Below are 16,369 nucleotides of genomic sequence, written 5' to 3'. Positions count from 1 at the left end.
ATTCATTCATCAAATAAGTGTTCTGTATGTACATGCCCTGTAGAGGGGATACCAAAATGACTAAAAGATATTTTTTCATGAGGTGAAGAGAGTTAAAATACTGAATGGATTCTGTGTTTAAAGAGGGTAATAAAGGGACTTCCCATTCTTTTAATAAAATAGGATATAACTGCTTGATGAACTATACAGGATATCCCACGACTATTCAAAAAAATTCAACTTACGTATATTACTTAATAGTATTGAAGAAACCCAATGACATAACTGTTGAACCGTAAGTATAACGTGTCTTATCTACGGCTACCGTACTAGAGGACTTGTGGACCATCAACTAGACTCGTATCCGTAAGAAAGAATCCATAACTATTTTACTTCTTTATCTGGCCAACTAGTTGATTCCATAAAAAAGAAAAAAGAGAGATAGTACCCAAATAGTACTAACATCTAAAATGAGAAAGGCAGCATGTTTTGTTTTAATTTTTTAAAGGAGAGCTCTTTAGGAGAAAAACTATTAGAGGCAGTCTATTTAGATTCTCAGGAGGCTGTTAGCTAGGGTCTATGCTTAAATACTATTAAAAACTGAGTCTTCATATACAAACGGGTCTATTTTTGTCATGGATTAAGAACTAATTCAGAGACAGTACACAGAAGGTAAAACAGGCACTACTATGAATACAAAAACAAAATTAGTGAGACGCCTTAGTGATTGGTAATGAGTACTACTTCCAGGTAACATTTTAATAAATTATTTGGAAGATGGATCAGAGGGCTACCTTAGAGCTTCAGTAAGTAGTGGGCTCTACTGAATAGGGAAATATTGGTATTAAAAGAAAAAAAATATTATGAAGTTATCTGAATGACAAAAAGGCAGCATATAAGCTGCAAATATACATTTAGGAAAAAAAAAAACGATGCATAAAGAAGCCTGTGAATTATCAAACAAGTTAGAAAGGGAAACAGGCAATCACTGAAGGTATCAGGTAAATGGGATAGTCCATGATGAGGAAGGTAATTGGAAGAAAGCACATCAATCTACTAGTCTATCTATTAAATATCAGTGTGTGCCCTAACTTGGAATATTATTTATTGGTTATATCATTCCATTAAGAAAAAATAATGGAGCTAGAGAAATTTCAAAAAGGGTAACTAAATTACAAAGGGAAAGGGAAATAAAAGATGACTTACCAAAATCAAATCAAGAAGAAAAACAAACCTTTGTAAGCTATAATCACGTTTTCATCCCCACCCAAAAAAATTTATATAGCATAGGCTATATGTAAAAGAAATAAAAACTTCTTAAAATACATAATTTCCTATTTGTAAAATGAAGACAAGAAAAACTAGTTATAAGAATTAAATTTTTAAAAAGTTAAAAAAAAAACACTGTATATAACTATACTTCAATTTAAAAATGGTTTAAAAAGAAGAATTAAATTAGATAATGTATGTAAAGCACTAGTGCCACATCAAACATGTTGGCGATGCTGGTCCTTTTTTCTCCTTCAAAAAATATCAAAGAAAGAAAACTGGGGGGCTTCCCTGGTGCCGCAGTGGTTGAGAATCTGCATGCCAATGCAGGGGACACGGGTTCGAGTCCTGGTCTGGGAAGATCCCACATGCCGCGGAGCAACTAGGCCCGTGAGCCACAACTACTGAGCCTGCGCCTCTGGAGCCTGTGCTCCGCAACAAGAGAGGCCGTGACAATGAGAGGCCCGTGCACCGCGATGAAGAGTGGCCCCGCTCGCCGCAACTAGAGAAAGCCCTTGCACAGAAACGAAGACCCAACACAGCCAAAAATAAAAATAAAATAAAATAAGAAAGAAAATTGAAGAATAACAAAGATAGGTCAAATGTCTATAAACAAAGACTAGAGACTGGTGAGCACAGATTTGCTCACCACAATCCTATATTTGGGGGAAACCACTTGAAGCCTGAAAATTCAATTTAGGAAATTTTACATCATTGTTTCCTTCTACAAAAATTTCTTTGAATGCATACTATGTGCTAAGCATTGTTGTAGGTGAGCTTAACAAGATGGACTATCTTTATCTTCACGGAGTTTACATTCTAGTGCAGGAAAGAAAGGTAATAAAAATAAACAATATCATTAAGAGATAAGTGTAATGAAGAAAATAAGGTAATAAACGCCTGGGGGGAGTTACCACTTTCAGTAATATGGTCAAGAAAGGGCTTTCTGAGAATTTAGAACAAATAACACTTTAAACAACCGGAAAGAACATTTTATAATCCGGATATTTGTGTGAACAACCATAGCCACTGGGATCGCCAGCATGGAAGAAAATCCTAATTCTCCTCCTCATATAAACAGCTGCAAGGGGGCTTCCCTGGTGGCGCAGTGGTTGAGAATCTGCCTGCTAATGCAGGGGACACGGGTTCGAGCCCTGGTCTGGGAAGATCCCACATGCCACGGAGCAGCTGGGCCCGTGAGCCACAACTACTGAGCCTGCGCGTCTGGAGCCTGTGCCCCGCGACGGGAGGGGCCGCGATAGTGAAAGGCCCGCGCACCGCGATGAAGAGCGGTCCCTGCACCGCGATGAAGAGTGGCCCCCACTTGCCTCAACTAGAGAAAGCCCTCGCATGAACCGAAGACCCAACACAGTCAAAAAAAATAAATAAATAAATAAATAAATAAATAAAGTAGCTATAAAAAAAAAAAAGAAAAGTGCTTTAAAAAAAAAAAAAAAAAAAAACAGCTGCAAGGGAATACTAGACTAGATGTAACATGTTGATAACTCAGTATGTTCCCTTTCATGGTGCAGCAAGAACTCAAGAGTAATCCTTTCAAACTGCTTAAGAGTAGCTAATTGAATACTTTTGATTTTGATGCAAAATTGGGCAAGTAATTAAGTTCAGTGCATACATATCAATTACAGATTTAAAAGAATAAGTATAGTTCAAATTTATATGGTTCATTTCTCATTAATCTAGTAGACTTAAAAATGAAACAGTCTTTTCTAGCAAATATGACCTTAGATGTTGGATGGGTAGCATATTTAGCTTGATTTTTTGACATTAAGAGGTTATCCAAGTGTTGCAGAAGTACACAATCCACTGCTCTTGTCTGTGAAGCTCTGAAGTGTCATTGCAGGATGGTAGGCTGGCAGAATGTGCCAGATGCCATTTTATAAATGCTCATTTTGAAAGGAGACAGATAATCATTCTGTAGGTCAAATATACATATATTTGATCATTTATTTGCTTCTCTTTTTATTCTATCAATGTAAATTAAGAATTAGTAAAAATTATACTTGGAAGCCTAAATTTTAGTCCTGCCAAGGTTGAGTCTTGGTCCTGCTGGAGGCTACCTATACAATCTGGGACACTGCATTTAACTCTCTGAAGCTCAAGTTTTTCTCTTTTGAAAAATGAGGGATCTGGACTATAGTTAATTTCAACTTGAAAATTCTATTAAATAATTAACTTGAGAAATGTGAGAAGTAAAATTAATTTGAGATTTTTAATAACAGTATGTGTGGAACACATCAAGAATGGATATTCTGGAGAGGGGCGCTGGACTCAGAAAAAACTAAAAGTATATCACATCTTATCTTACATAATCCTATGCTTACCTTTGTGACAGTGATGAAATCTGGCCCAAAGAACACACTTTTTACTCCTTCAATCCTAAATAACTGCCTGTGAAAAAATTTAAAAAGAGAGATAATAAAATGTTTTATTATGGAAAAGTCTACAACAGAAGTCCCCAACCTTTCTGGCACCAGGGACCAGTTTCGTGGAAGTCAATTTTTCCACGGACGCGGGGGTGGGGGTGGGAGATGGTTCCAGCGGTAACGCGAGCGATGGTGGGGAAGGTTCAGGTGGTAATGTGAGTGATGGGGAGCGATGGGCAGCGGCAGATGAAGCTTCCCTTGGTTGCCCACAGCTCACGTCCTGCTGTGCGGCCCGGTTCCTAACAGGCCTCGGACCGGGGGTTGGGAACCCCTGGTCTACAATATACATGAAAGTAGAGAGAAATGTAAAAGAACCTCCACATAGTCATCACCAGTTTCAACAATTAGCAAATCATGGCCAATCTTGTTTCATCCTCTTACCCTATGATCCAGCAATCCCACTCCTAGTTATTTACCCAAGAGAAATGAAAACGTATGCTCCATAAAGACTTGCACGTGAATCTCTTTTTTTTTAAATTTTTTTATTTATTTTTGCCGCTTCAGGTCTTCGTTGCTGCACGCAGGTCCTCTAGAGTTGCAGCGAGCAGGGGCCACTCTTCACCGCGGTGCTTGGGTTTCTCACTGCAGTGGCCTCTCCTGCCGTGAAGCACGGGCTCTAGGCACGCGGGCTTCAGCACTTGTGGCACACGGGCTCAGCAGCTGTGGCTCGCAAGCGGTAGAGTGCAGGCTCAGTAGTTGTGGCACACAGCTTAGTTGCTCTGCGGCATGTGGGATCTTTCCAGACCAGGGCCCGAACCCGTGTCCCCTGCACTGGCAGGCGGATTCCTAACCACTGCACCACCAGGGAAGCCTTGCACATGAATCTTTATAGCAGCTTTATTTACAATACCAAAAACCAAAAAATCTGGAAATGTCCATCTACTGAGGAATGACTAAACAAACTGGGAATACCCATACAATGTAGTATTACTTGGCAATAAAGAGAAATGAACTATAGATCCACACAAGGACAAGGATGACTCTCAAAATCATTATACTAAATGAAAGAAGCCAAACGCAAAAGACTATTTGGTTCCATTTATATGAAACTCTAGAAAAGGCAAAACTGTAGTGGCGTAAAGAATATCAATAGCTGCCAGGGTGATAGATGTGTTAACTAACCTTTCTATGGTAATCATTTCACAATGTATATGTATATCAAATCATCATGTTGTATACCTTAAACTTAAACAATGCTTTATGTCAATTACATCTCACAGAAGCTGGAAAAAACATTTTTTAATAAAAATTTAAAAATTAAAAGTCATTGCCATAAAAAAAAGTTAGCAGGGTGTGGACGTGAAGCAAGAGGAGACTGAAAGCAAAGGGAAATGAGGGATCTTTTACAGTGATAAAAATGTTTTACATTTTTATTTTCTTGGTGATTACACAATTTTATATACTTATCAAAACTCACTTAAAATTGGTGAATTTTATTGCACGTAAATTATACTTCAGTAAAGCTAATTTTTTAGAATCCTGTGAGAGGAGGAAGGGCAGATTATAATTTGAAAAAGCCCTTCAAGGAATTTTGTATTACAGCTTCCTTCCCCAGTCACTGACATATGTACCACACCTAGCAGACTCTCTAAAGCAGTTTCTTTTTTCCCAACCTTAGGAACAAAAGCTGACATACTCCAAAGGTTAGTTTCCTTTTCTTTGTCTACCATTGCAAGAATGCTATCAAAATTACTGCTTTGAAGTTATTTAGGAATTTGTCTGAAACTATGTCGCCTAAGTCCTTTGCACAACCACTTCATGTTAAATTTGCAAGTGGTCACAAGATTTTTGGCTGCAGCTTATGATCCATAAACCAAAGCACAGACCTTTAAGTAGGACCCTTGATTAGCACTATCAGCAAAGCTTTTTTTTTTTCCAAATGAAAGGACTATGCAAAGGAATACACCTGATCTATGGTCCATATCATGGAGACTGCTTTAGGAAAGAGTTCACAGGTTCTGTCCCTAAAAGAAAGAAAAAGCGGAAATAGGAGTTTCAAACACTATTATACATGCTTTGTCATTTAGGTTACTTTCCTTGGGACAATTTCAACTTGTCAATGTCCAAAACAAAATATGATACCCAGAACTGAAAACACTATCCCAAATGTAGTCTAACTTGTTCAGAGTACAAAGACTATTACCTCTCTTAGGCTGGACACTAGGACTCTGTTAAAGTTTGACTGACTTTTTTGAGCATTGCATCATATCCAACATGACTAACTGAAAGGTCAGGTTCTTCTATCCCATAATTGTGCTATTCATTTAAAACATTTTAACACACGGCTTAATATTTTTTTGTTAGACTTTCATCTTATTTGCTTTAAGCCTAATAAAACTTTCAAAAATGTCTCTGAATTTTGCCATCCAACAGATAAGCAAATCCTCTCATCTGAAAAACTGATAATTATATCTTTATTAATGTTGCTGATTTTAAAAAAGTCCTGAATAAACATGCCAACTACAGGGATTCAGAGCCCTTTTACATGTCCCTGGAGACAGGTTTACCCTCTGCTTACATTTTTTTGTCTTGTCTACAAGGACAGGAAGAAACAAGTCAAATGCCTCCCAGAAGTAAGATACATTTCTGTGTATTCATTCATTCAACTAATATTTGAGTACTTGCTGAGTAGCAGACACTGTACGAAGCACTAGGGATACAACAACAAGCAGGACAGACTGGTTTCCATCCTCATGAAGCTTACGTTCTACCTTACAGTAAAAACATTCTCTGCTAAACAACAAAAACAAGGCTGACTGAAGATAATAAATTCTGTAAACCGGAGAAATGGGGATTTTTGCCAACTGAACATGTGACAGAAATAATCTCCAACTAATCTGTAACTGAATCAATTGGGGCTTTTTTATTTTTACATTTTTTAAAATACAAAACATGTGAGCTTGTACTTGATGTAAACATTTCAAACTATACATAGAGAGTGAAAATGCCTCTTGACCACCCCTCCCAAATCCACTGTTATCAGTTTCGTGTACATTCTTCCAGATCTCTTTATCAGTGCATTTTTGTTGTTTTGTGTTTTTTGTTTTCATACACATAATAAGCATAACGTATTCATTGTTCTGCAACTTGCTTTCGGCAATAACAGTATGACTTAGAGGTCATTCGGTAAACATGAGTCCTCCTCATCCTTTTTATTGTTTTATTGTTTGTCCATGCAGACTATGGACGAACAAAGTTTATCTAACTCTTCCTACCGATGAATATTTAGGTTCTTTCTAACTTATTACCATTACCAACAAGGCTACAATGAACATACTTGCACACTCCTTACGTATATATGTGGCTGTTCTCTAAGGTAGTGTTTTTCAAAACCACCAGTGAGTCGTAAAATCAATTATATAGTGACCAGGATTTTATCTAATAAAATAGAACAGAACAGAACAGAATAATATAAAAAGCACAAGAAAGGAAATATAAGAATGCTTTAGGGACTTCCCTGGTGGTGCAGTGGTTAAGAATCCGCCTGCCAATGCAGGGGACACAGGTTCGATCCCTGGTCCGGGAAGATCCCACATGCTGCAGAGCAACTAAGCCAGTGTGCTACAACTACTGAGCCTACTGAGCCTACGTTCTGGAGCCCGCAAGCCACAACTACTGAGCCCACGTGCCACAACTACTGAAGCCTGCGCGCCTAGAGCCTGCGCTCCGCAACAAGAGAAGCCACCGCAATAAGAAGACTGAGCATCACAACAAAAAGTAGCCCCACTCGCCACAACTAGAGAAAGCCCGTGTGCAGCAACGAAGACCCAACGCAGACAAAAACAAATAAATAAAAAATAAATTTATAAAAAAAAAGAATGTTTTATACCTTATAAAGGCGAAAATCGCCCCATCAAACACTTGTTTCATACCTATATATACATACATATATGTATATATTTATGTATATCTGCGTATGTATACGTGTATGTGTGTATGTATATAGTGAGTCATAATATAAGATGTTTAATAGCTGATTCACTTTGTTATAAAGCAGAAACTAACACACCATTGTAAAGCAATTATACTCCAATAGAGATCTTAAAAAAAAAAAGTTTATTACTGTGGCTTGTATTAAAAAGTACAAAAAACAAATGCTCTAAGACATATTCCAAGAAGTGGTATGTTTAGGTCGAAGGAAGTGTGCATATTTATTAATTAGAAACTTTAAAAACGATTCCTGAGATAAGCATATTCCTGGCTCCCCTAAATGAGACACATTAAATGGCTGTATGTATACAGAAATAGTTATCTAAGTTTTATTTTCCCAATATCCTTGGCAATCAGTATCAGTCTTAGGTTACCAAAAATTTCAGTTGATGTGATTGACCTAACATTTCTTATTATAAATAACTTCTCTAGCTATCAGTTAAAAAGGGGTTTTATAATTTTACTGTTTGTGCTTTATCATCAGACATACATTTAACATGTCTTAGTGAATTTAAAAACTGTCACCACTGAATGTAAATTGGTGCAGCCACTATGGAAAACAGTATGGAGGTTCCTTAAAAAACTAAAAATAGAGCTATCATATGATCCAACAATCCCACTCCTGGGTATATATCCAGAAAAAATGAAAACTCTAATTCCAAAAGATACACACACCCCGTATTCACAGCAGCACTATTTACAATAGTCAAGACATGGAAACAACCCAAGTGCCCATCAACAGACAACTGACTTAAGAAGATGTGGTACACATGTACAATGGAATATTACTCAGTCATTAAAAAGAATGAAATAATGCCATTTACAGCAACATGGATGGACCTAGAGAATATTATACTTAATGAAGTAAGTCAGACAGAGAAAGACAAATACTGTATGATATCACTTATATGTGGAAACTAAAAAATAATGCAAATGAATCTATATACAAAACAGAAGCAGACTCAAAGACACAGAAAACAAACTTACGGTTACCAAAGGGGAAAGAGAGGGAGGGACAAATTAGGAGCATGGGATTAACAGATAAGGACTACCTAAAATAGATTAGCAACAAGGATCTACTACATAGCACAGGGAATTATATTCCGTATCTTTTAATAACTATAATAGAATATAATCTGGAAAGAAAAATAACTGAATCACTTTGCTATCCACCTCAAGCTAACACAATATTGTAAATCAACTATACTTCAATAAATAAAAATAAAAACTGTCACCACTCACTAGTTTATTGAAAAATCATGCCACATCTGATAACTATTATCATTTATAGTTCTGAGAGGAATATTTTAGAAACTATTCCATTTTGAAACATCTAGAAATCCAGCTATCCTTGAGAATCAAATGATCATGTTTTTATTGTTTTCTAAAAACAGGGTCTTAAAGATTTAGAATGGATATCTGCCTCATTTTTTTTTTTTTTTTTTTTTTTTTGCCACGTGGCACGTGGGATCTTAGTTCCCCAACCAGGGATCGAACCCACGCCTCCTGCATTGGAAGCGTGGTGTTTTAACCACTGGACCACCAGGTAAGTCCTGCCATATTATCATTTTGACAGATTTTTTAACAGGAAAAATATAAATTCTTATTTAGTCATGCTGCAGGTCTCTTAAGTACATCCCTTTTCAGGAGAAGAGTTTCCTAATATCAACTCTCATTTTTCTTTCTCTCTCACCTGAAAAGAAAATAATCTCTATACTGAAAAGATGCAATGCACATAAAAGTAAAATAGCTAAATAAGGCTACCTTAACCCCCGAAGTCAGTTATTTATGTTTCTTGGTAAAAGCAAATTAAAAATAGTACTATACCTAGCCAGAGGGGAGCGAAATGCTGTAGCTGGTGTGGGAAAATCCATGGTCCTTGTCTCAAGAACTGGTTTTCCTGGAATAAACTTTAAACTGTTGGGATTTGGGGTATCTTGTGTTTGAATAAACATGTATCTCACTAGAAGAGAAAAAAGAAAGAATGTTATTCTAGAAAAAAATTGTTAAGTTTATGGACTATGAAGTGCTCATTTTCAGAGAACCAAAAGAAATATGGAAAATTAGAAAAAAAGAATATAAAGCTTTATTGCCCAAGCTTACAGAATAAGAATTGTTAAAGACAAGCAACAAATTTATCAAAATATTTAGGATAACTTCACTGAATTTTATATTAATACTAATTATTTAGATAGTTTTGTTACTCAACAGATTCTAGCAATATCCTACACCTAAGTAGGAAGGCATATCATAATTCAGGAGTCTCAGATGGATTCTATTTGGTAACTCAATACCAAATTAGCTACAATAATAAATCATCATCACTTTCCAAAGTGCTAACATTTTTTAAAGATAAATAAATTTATAATAATAACAAATGATATTTATTTTATGCTTACTTATTACATATCAGAGACAGGGTTGAGTGCTTTATATATATTTAAGCCTTTAACAATCCTATGAAGAATGTATTATTGTTCCCATTTTACAAATGAAGAAACTGAGGCTTAGAGATAAGTAACTTGTTAAGTCACTAAGAGTTAAGTAACTTGTCCAAAGGTATAGAGTTAGTGACATTATAAATTATCATGTAGGTGGGAATCTATGTGAATTACTTTCTAGAATATTTTAAAATTATCTTTAGAGATTCTTTTCTTCTCTGTTCCTTCTAGGGCCATGATCGGATTGAGAATAAAAGAATCTTTAATTTCCTACCTTGCTATTATGATAACAGCTTGTAGGACAAAAAGATAGTACTGAGGTTTTAACAGTTTAAAACTATTAAACAGGCTCTGGTTACTATGAAAATAAACCTTCTGACTTAAAAAAAAAAAAAAAAACACCACCACCCAGTTGTCTTCTTAGAGCAGTATATGGAGATAAGTTAATTTATTGAGTAATTATCACGTACTGGGCAGAGTGCTAAGCACTTTATGTGAATTATACCATTTAATCCTTCATCCTGCCAAAGAGGCATTGTTTTTATCCTAATTTATAAATGAGGAAGCTAAAGCTCAAAGTCACTCGGCTAGTTAAGTGACAGAGCCAGGATTCAAGCCTGGCCAATTTTCCAGCACTGACTTGTTTAACCACTGTGCATTAGTGCCAAGCATAAAAGGAAAATATACTTAAGATCAGTCTTTCTATCCTGTCATAATCCTCATATCACATATCTTAAGAAAGAGTAAAGTATCAAAAAACAACAGTTTTATTTTAAATTAGAAAGAGATTAAATTTGGCAAAACATATGGTTGGTATAAAAATGCTTTTCTTAACTGTTAAAAGAGAAGATTCTAATTTGACAGCTGAGATTGTTTTTGCACCTCGCCACGCAGTTCCAGCTAACTGATGTTGAGTCATTTCCTTGGTAAAGCAGAAATTGAAACTAAACTCCCATACATTTTGCTTAAGTCACTGTCCTGTAAAGATATTAGTTGGTGACTTGGTGACCACGCAAATCCTAAAAAAGAGAAAAATGAAAAATGATAACCTCAGTGTTGAAGTACTTGATTTAAAATATTTATACTTCCAACCAATAAATTCCTCTGACAATCTGCACTACAAGGGAACAATTTTTCAGATGGAACATTATATAAAGTGCTGCCGCCACTTTCTGTAAATATACAGAAAACAAGGTTCTTTTAACCCTGGCTCTGACCAATCATCTCTGGGGTCTTTCTTAATAATTTATTGGTAACCAAAATCTCTGCACATATTAGGCACTCCACCAATATTTGAAGAATTAAATCTGGCTTTATTCTACTCAGTCCATTTGTGTAAAACTATACATGCAGAAAGAAAAATTTTCAGAAACACCTGAAGAACTATAAATGTAAAAAACTATTTAAGAGAGTATAATCTACGTATGTCTGAAATAGAAAATATGATAATATATGATATCACTACATAAATTTTAACAATGAACAAAGGTATTTCAAAAAAAGTAATCTGACTAGGTATTAACAAAATCATTCCAGTTACAGCCTAAACTGCGTTAAATTAGGTATTTCAAAAATGACTCTCAGATCCATCATCCAGAAAGATCCTCTGAAAGTGTCATAACGGTTACAACAGGAGAGAAAGACTCTTGTAAAATAATCTTTCCTATTATGCTTGGTATAATAGGTAACAGATAAAAAGGTAGGCATAAGCTCCCCCTCAAATATAAATTAATGGTGCTTGAAGTCAATATCAAAGACTAAAATCAGCAGGTTTCCAATTTGAAAAGCCTAGATGACCACATAATTCAGTTCTACAAAATTTAAAAGTCTAATTAAAGTAGCTTAAGATGCTGAGTTACTCAATATTTATGCCTAAACTGCTCTGTGACTCAAGGAGACAGGAACGACACTCCTGTTCTTGCCCCAGGATACAGTGGAGGTAAGGTCTCCACCCTGATCCAACCCATGGCATTAGCCAGAGTTAGCCACCTTCCAGAGTAGCATGGCCACAAGGAGGAGTTCAAGGTAGTGATGGAAATGGAGATGGGCCAAGAGCTGAACCCAAATTCTTACAGCTCCATAAGCACATATAGGTAGGCATTCACAGACAGACAGACACACACACACACACACCCCCTCCCCGACAAGGTTCCCGAACCACATGACAGTGGTCGTATTGCAAAAATTTTCAAATCCTATCTTCATACTTATTTCCAATATTAAAGAAAATAAAAGCATGTAACATCAACACGACTGTCAACAAAACCATAGAGATTAATGTTGACAAAAAAAGAAAAACTACATTCAAAGTACTATGTCCTAAGGCCTGGGTGAAAGCTAGAAACTTACTGATTTTAGAGGTATTCTTATCAAAATAAGGAGGGCAATAGCTTAAAATACATATGATTCTTTGAAACACAAACCCATTTGTAACTTCTTTTTATATTTTTGTTCAGAAATCATTTATTGAGCAACTCATGTTCCAGAAGATATGTTGCACAAGAAACTGAGATTTCATAGAAGTACTGGACACTGTATTCAGGATTCTTGAAATTTAAGGCCAAATGATATGTGTAAGCAAATAATTATAGTAAAGTGTAATTTATGGCAGATAAAAATGTTATATTCTTTTTATAGGCATCTGAATAGAAAATTTACAAATTCTCATTGTTTATGACCCACAAAATTTCACTCAGGCAGTTTGCTCTAAAAGAGATGAAATTTTACCTGTGTTACATAAGGTTGCAGGGAGTGGGAAAAGTGGTCTCTGGACAAACTGATGCAGAGGCTGTTTCTTAATGGTATGTGGATTCATCATATGACAGAATCTACATTTAAAAACAAATAAAAATGACATTTTAAGAGATAATCTCTTAAGCTCAAGTTTCTACTTCTCATATATAAAACAACCATAATGAAAATAATAACAAAGATGAATTTTCATTTTCCATCCACAACATTATTTCCACTCCCTTAGACAAGCAATATCTACAATTTAAAAACAAGAGCTCAAGGGGAGATTTATAGCCTTTATAACTGAGTGTATATAGAATATACAATATCTGGTGTAAAGAAACAGAAATGCATCTACATTTGTGATTTATAACCTGGAGTTTCAGACTCTTAGGTATGCATGAAGGAGGCAAAGAGCTACAAACTGTTTTTCCCTTTTTAGATTTAAAAACAACTAGGTGACAGAGTCACATGGTTCAAAATTCAAAGGGAATAAAAGTAAATACAGTGAAAAGTCTCCCTCCTTTTCTGTCTCTACCACCATGTTGCCCTGGAAAGAGACAACCTATGCTATTTGTTTTGAAAGGCATTTCAATACCTCCAAAAGTCTAATAGAAAATATACTATTCTCCACCAAGCTGCTAAAGAAGTCAACAATCTATACGTGCTTTCTGACTGGAAACATATTGATGCTGCTTTGTAACTTTGGTTATTTTACTCTGAATATAATCAGAATGAAATAACCAAAGTTACAAAACTTCCAAAGTGTTGACTGGCTATTTCTTTTTTCATGGATTTGACTAATTAAAAACAAAGGGAGAAGGGAAAAACAAATACTACTAGAAAAGTAAACAAAAGGAGATGTTACTAGTGAAAAATTTTAGAAATCTAATGCAAGTTACTCGAAAATCCAGTTTACTTTAAAATACTACTGCTATCCATTCCAATTTTCATTTCACAGGACTCACTGAGGAATTTTAAGCATATTTATGATCACTTTTTGCTTTTTATGTTTCTCTGATTATTTTCAACCTGCAAACTCATAAAGAGGAGGGACTGTCTTCATTGCTGTCCCTAGCCACTAGCATGATGACCTTCCTCATTTCTAAAATGAAGTTAATATTCACCGCTAACTCATAAAGACTGGGGCAAACATGGATCCAGATAATGCATGTAAAGTGCTTAAAACAGGGCTAGGCCATGTAGCATGTGTTCAATAAATGTTAGCTACCACTATTATTAGTATGCGATAGGTGCCCAACAATTATTCATTAAATGGAATTCAGGTTTGGGGTGAGTTAAGTTATTCCAGGAAGACATCTACTCAAAAATAAGAGAGGGAGACAGGAGGTGACTAACAAAAAATCCTTCTGCAAACCTAATTATTTTAGCAAATGCACTTCAACTTCAAGAGCATCATTAGCACGAAAACCCCTAACAAACACTCAGGAGGTCAACCCTTGTGAGGCCCTCTTCTCCTTTTGTTCCGTAAGAGAAACCAGGGTACAACAATCTACTTGCGTCCTCAGTGCCTTTCACCTAACCAGTGTTGACAGATGTCCCTGGGAAGCCAAGCGCAAAGACAGGGCAAGCGGAAAGAGGAAAGACAAGGGAACGGAGTGGGTTTGGTGGGTGGGGCGCGGAAATCTAGAGTTCCAGTACTTAGATGCTGTGTGACTTCAGATAGGTCATGTTCCCCTTCTAGGCCTCACTAACAAAATGAGTGACATTTTTGACGTTCTGATTTTGTGTTTAAAAGGCAGAGCGAATGCACGGGGTGGAGGGGCTGGAGGGGCCCCGATTTAAAAACAGCTCCTTTGTGGGGGCCCTACAGCCGGTCTCTGAGAGCCTCCCCACCACAGGGACTCAGGCACCGGGTCTCGGAGCCTGGGACAAGGCCGGCAGGGCCCACCAGAACCGGGTCGCAGAGCTGCCTCACCGAGAGCTTCCCACCTCAGGGTTTAAACCCCCAACTTCGGCGACGGGGGTGGACCCAAAGACAAGGTCAGGGGCACTTCTCCCCACCCGGTGTAAGAGAGGGCAGGCGGGGAGGCGACCGCTCTGCTGGCTACGCCCAGCGGCACCGCTATACGCAGCCCCGGGCTCACCACCTACCGCCTCCGCAGCCCCGCGGCAGCCGCCGCAACTCCCCAGCCCAGGAGAGCCGCCGCCGCCATCTTGGTCCGAGTGCGCAGGTGTGGGACAGGCCGCTCCACCCCCAACAGCCTTCGCAACGCTGCTCAAGCCCCGCGCAGGCGCAGGCCGGCCGGGATCTGGCAAGGCACCGTGGATAGCGCACCCTACCGGCCGCGCGCGGCTCTGCTGCGGATGAGCGGGGCGGGCTTGCGTCGGCTGTTTGAAATCATTACCTACCTACTTCAGGAGGCAGGGCAACGGGGAAAAAAGAAATCCTTGCGACGCTTGCGCAGGTGTCCTCAAGTAAGCACGAGGGACTCCGCACGCATGCGCGGAACCGTACATTGCTTTTCCCACTTGATAGGTGCTGCATTTGCACAGCCTGATCCTGCGGAACATTCTATACCCGCCCATTGCCTCTGGTAGGAACCTGCTTGCCATTCAGGCCCAGTTCAGTGACTGTCTCAAAAGACGCCCTGAAGTATCCCCTGGGACGGTTCTCGCCTTTCTCCAGCGAGCTGCCTGCCCTTCTCCCATGGGGCCCGTGTGGACCTGGGTTAGGCTGGGTTTGTGGACTCGGTCATGTAGGACCAACACGCACAGAGAACTCACCTCGTGTGGAGCTGCCTTTTGCTGTATAAGCATGAGTAGTGACTGATTTCCAGAGCAAAGTACAAAAGTTCGTTAACTATTCTCCAGGATCTTACTGGGGTAAAAAACTTTCTCTAGGACAGCTGTTCTCAAAATGTGGACTGAGGGCAGCAACCGCATGGGAACACGTGGGAAATGCAAATTATCACACCACACGTTAGACCTACTGAATCGCAATCTCTGGAGCTGGGGTCCAGTAATCTGTTTTAACAAACCCTCCAGGTGATTCTGATGCAGGCTAACATTTGAGAAGCACTGTTCTAGAAGATATACACAGAGGACTGGTTTCTGTAAGGGAAACAACACACCTGTTGTCGGACAAGTTGAGGCCACATGGAAGGGGAGGCATCTAAGGGGGTGGGCGGGGCTTCAGGCTGTGGCTGCTCTGGGTCTGGACACGTGAGACTCCTCTGAGTGCATCTTACATTTGCAAGGCTGCATGTTGGCTTCTGTCTTTGCTGACCCATTCTAGACCTCAGTGTCATCCACGGCTTTCCCCTTTACTCTCTTCTAGACCTTGAATCAAGTGTGCAATGTGGCTCTTCCACCCAAGAACATACCCCAGTTAGGAACCATCTTGCTATCTTCAACTTCTCCCTCTCTTATCTGTTCCTTCCCATAAGAAAAATCCTGCCTTGCCCCAAACCACCTTAAAACCACCACTTTTTCTTCCCCCTGCAAAGTCGAATGGCATAAAAGAGTTGTCTACACTTTTAGTCTCTAGTTTTTCACCTCCCACTCTTCAAACCACCAAAAGCAGCCTTCTGTGTCCCACCGGTGCAGGGA

General features: G+C 38.3%; 1 protein-coding gene across 5 annotated transcripts in view; it reads right to left on the bottom strand.

Moving 5' to 3' along the window:
- Positions 1-15,483, bottom strand: part of NFU1 (NFU1 iron-sulfur cluster scaffold) — a 29,080-nt gene extending 13,597 nt beyond the window's left edge. Inside the window, exons 1-4 of one of the 5 annotated variants that reach the window (XM_059943144.1) lie at positions 15,170-15,483; positions 12,791-12,891; positions 9,450-9,585; positions 3,591-3,657 (exon numbers count right to left, since the gene is read on the bottom strand). In XM_059943144.1, coding sequence (XP_059799127.1) covers positions 3,591-3,657; positions 9,450-9,585; positions 12,791-12,881 — 294 coding nt within the window. In that variant the 5' untranslated portion in view covers positions 12,882-12,891; positions 15,170-15,483. Of the gene's footprint in view, positions 1-3,590; positions 3,658-9,449; positions 9,586-10,898; positions 11,083-12,790; positions 12,892-14,904; positions 15,015-15,169 lie in introns of those variants that run through there. The other 4 variants (XM_059943142.1, XM_059943143.1, XM_059943145.1 and 1 more) reach the window with 4 other exon arrangements.
- Positions 15,484-16,369: the final 886 nt, after the last annotated feature.

This window comes from Balaenoptera ricei, chromosome 13, assembly GCF_028023285.1.
Source record: "Balaenoptera ricei isolate mBalRic1 chromosome 13, mBalRic1.hap2, whole genome shotgun sequence".
In the NCBI taxonomy this organism is placed as follows: Eukaryota; Metazoa; Chordata; class Mammalia; order Artiodactyla; family Balaenopteridae; genus Balaenoptera; species Balaenoptera ricei.
This window is presented reverse-complemented; position numbering and strand designations above follow the sequence as displayed.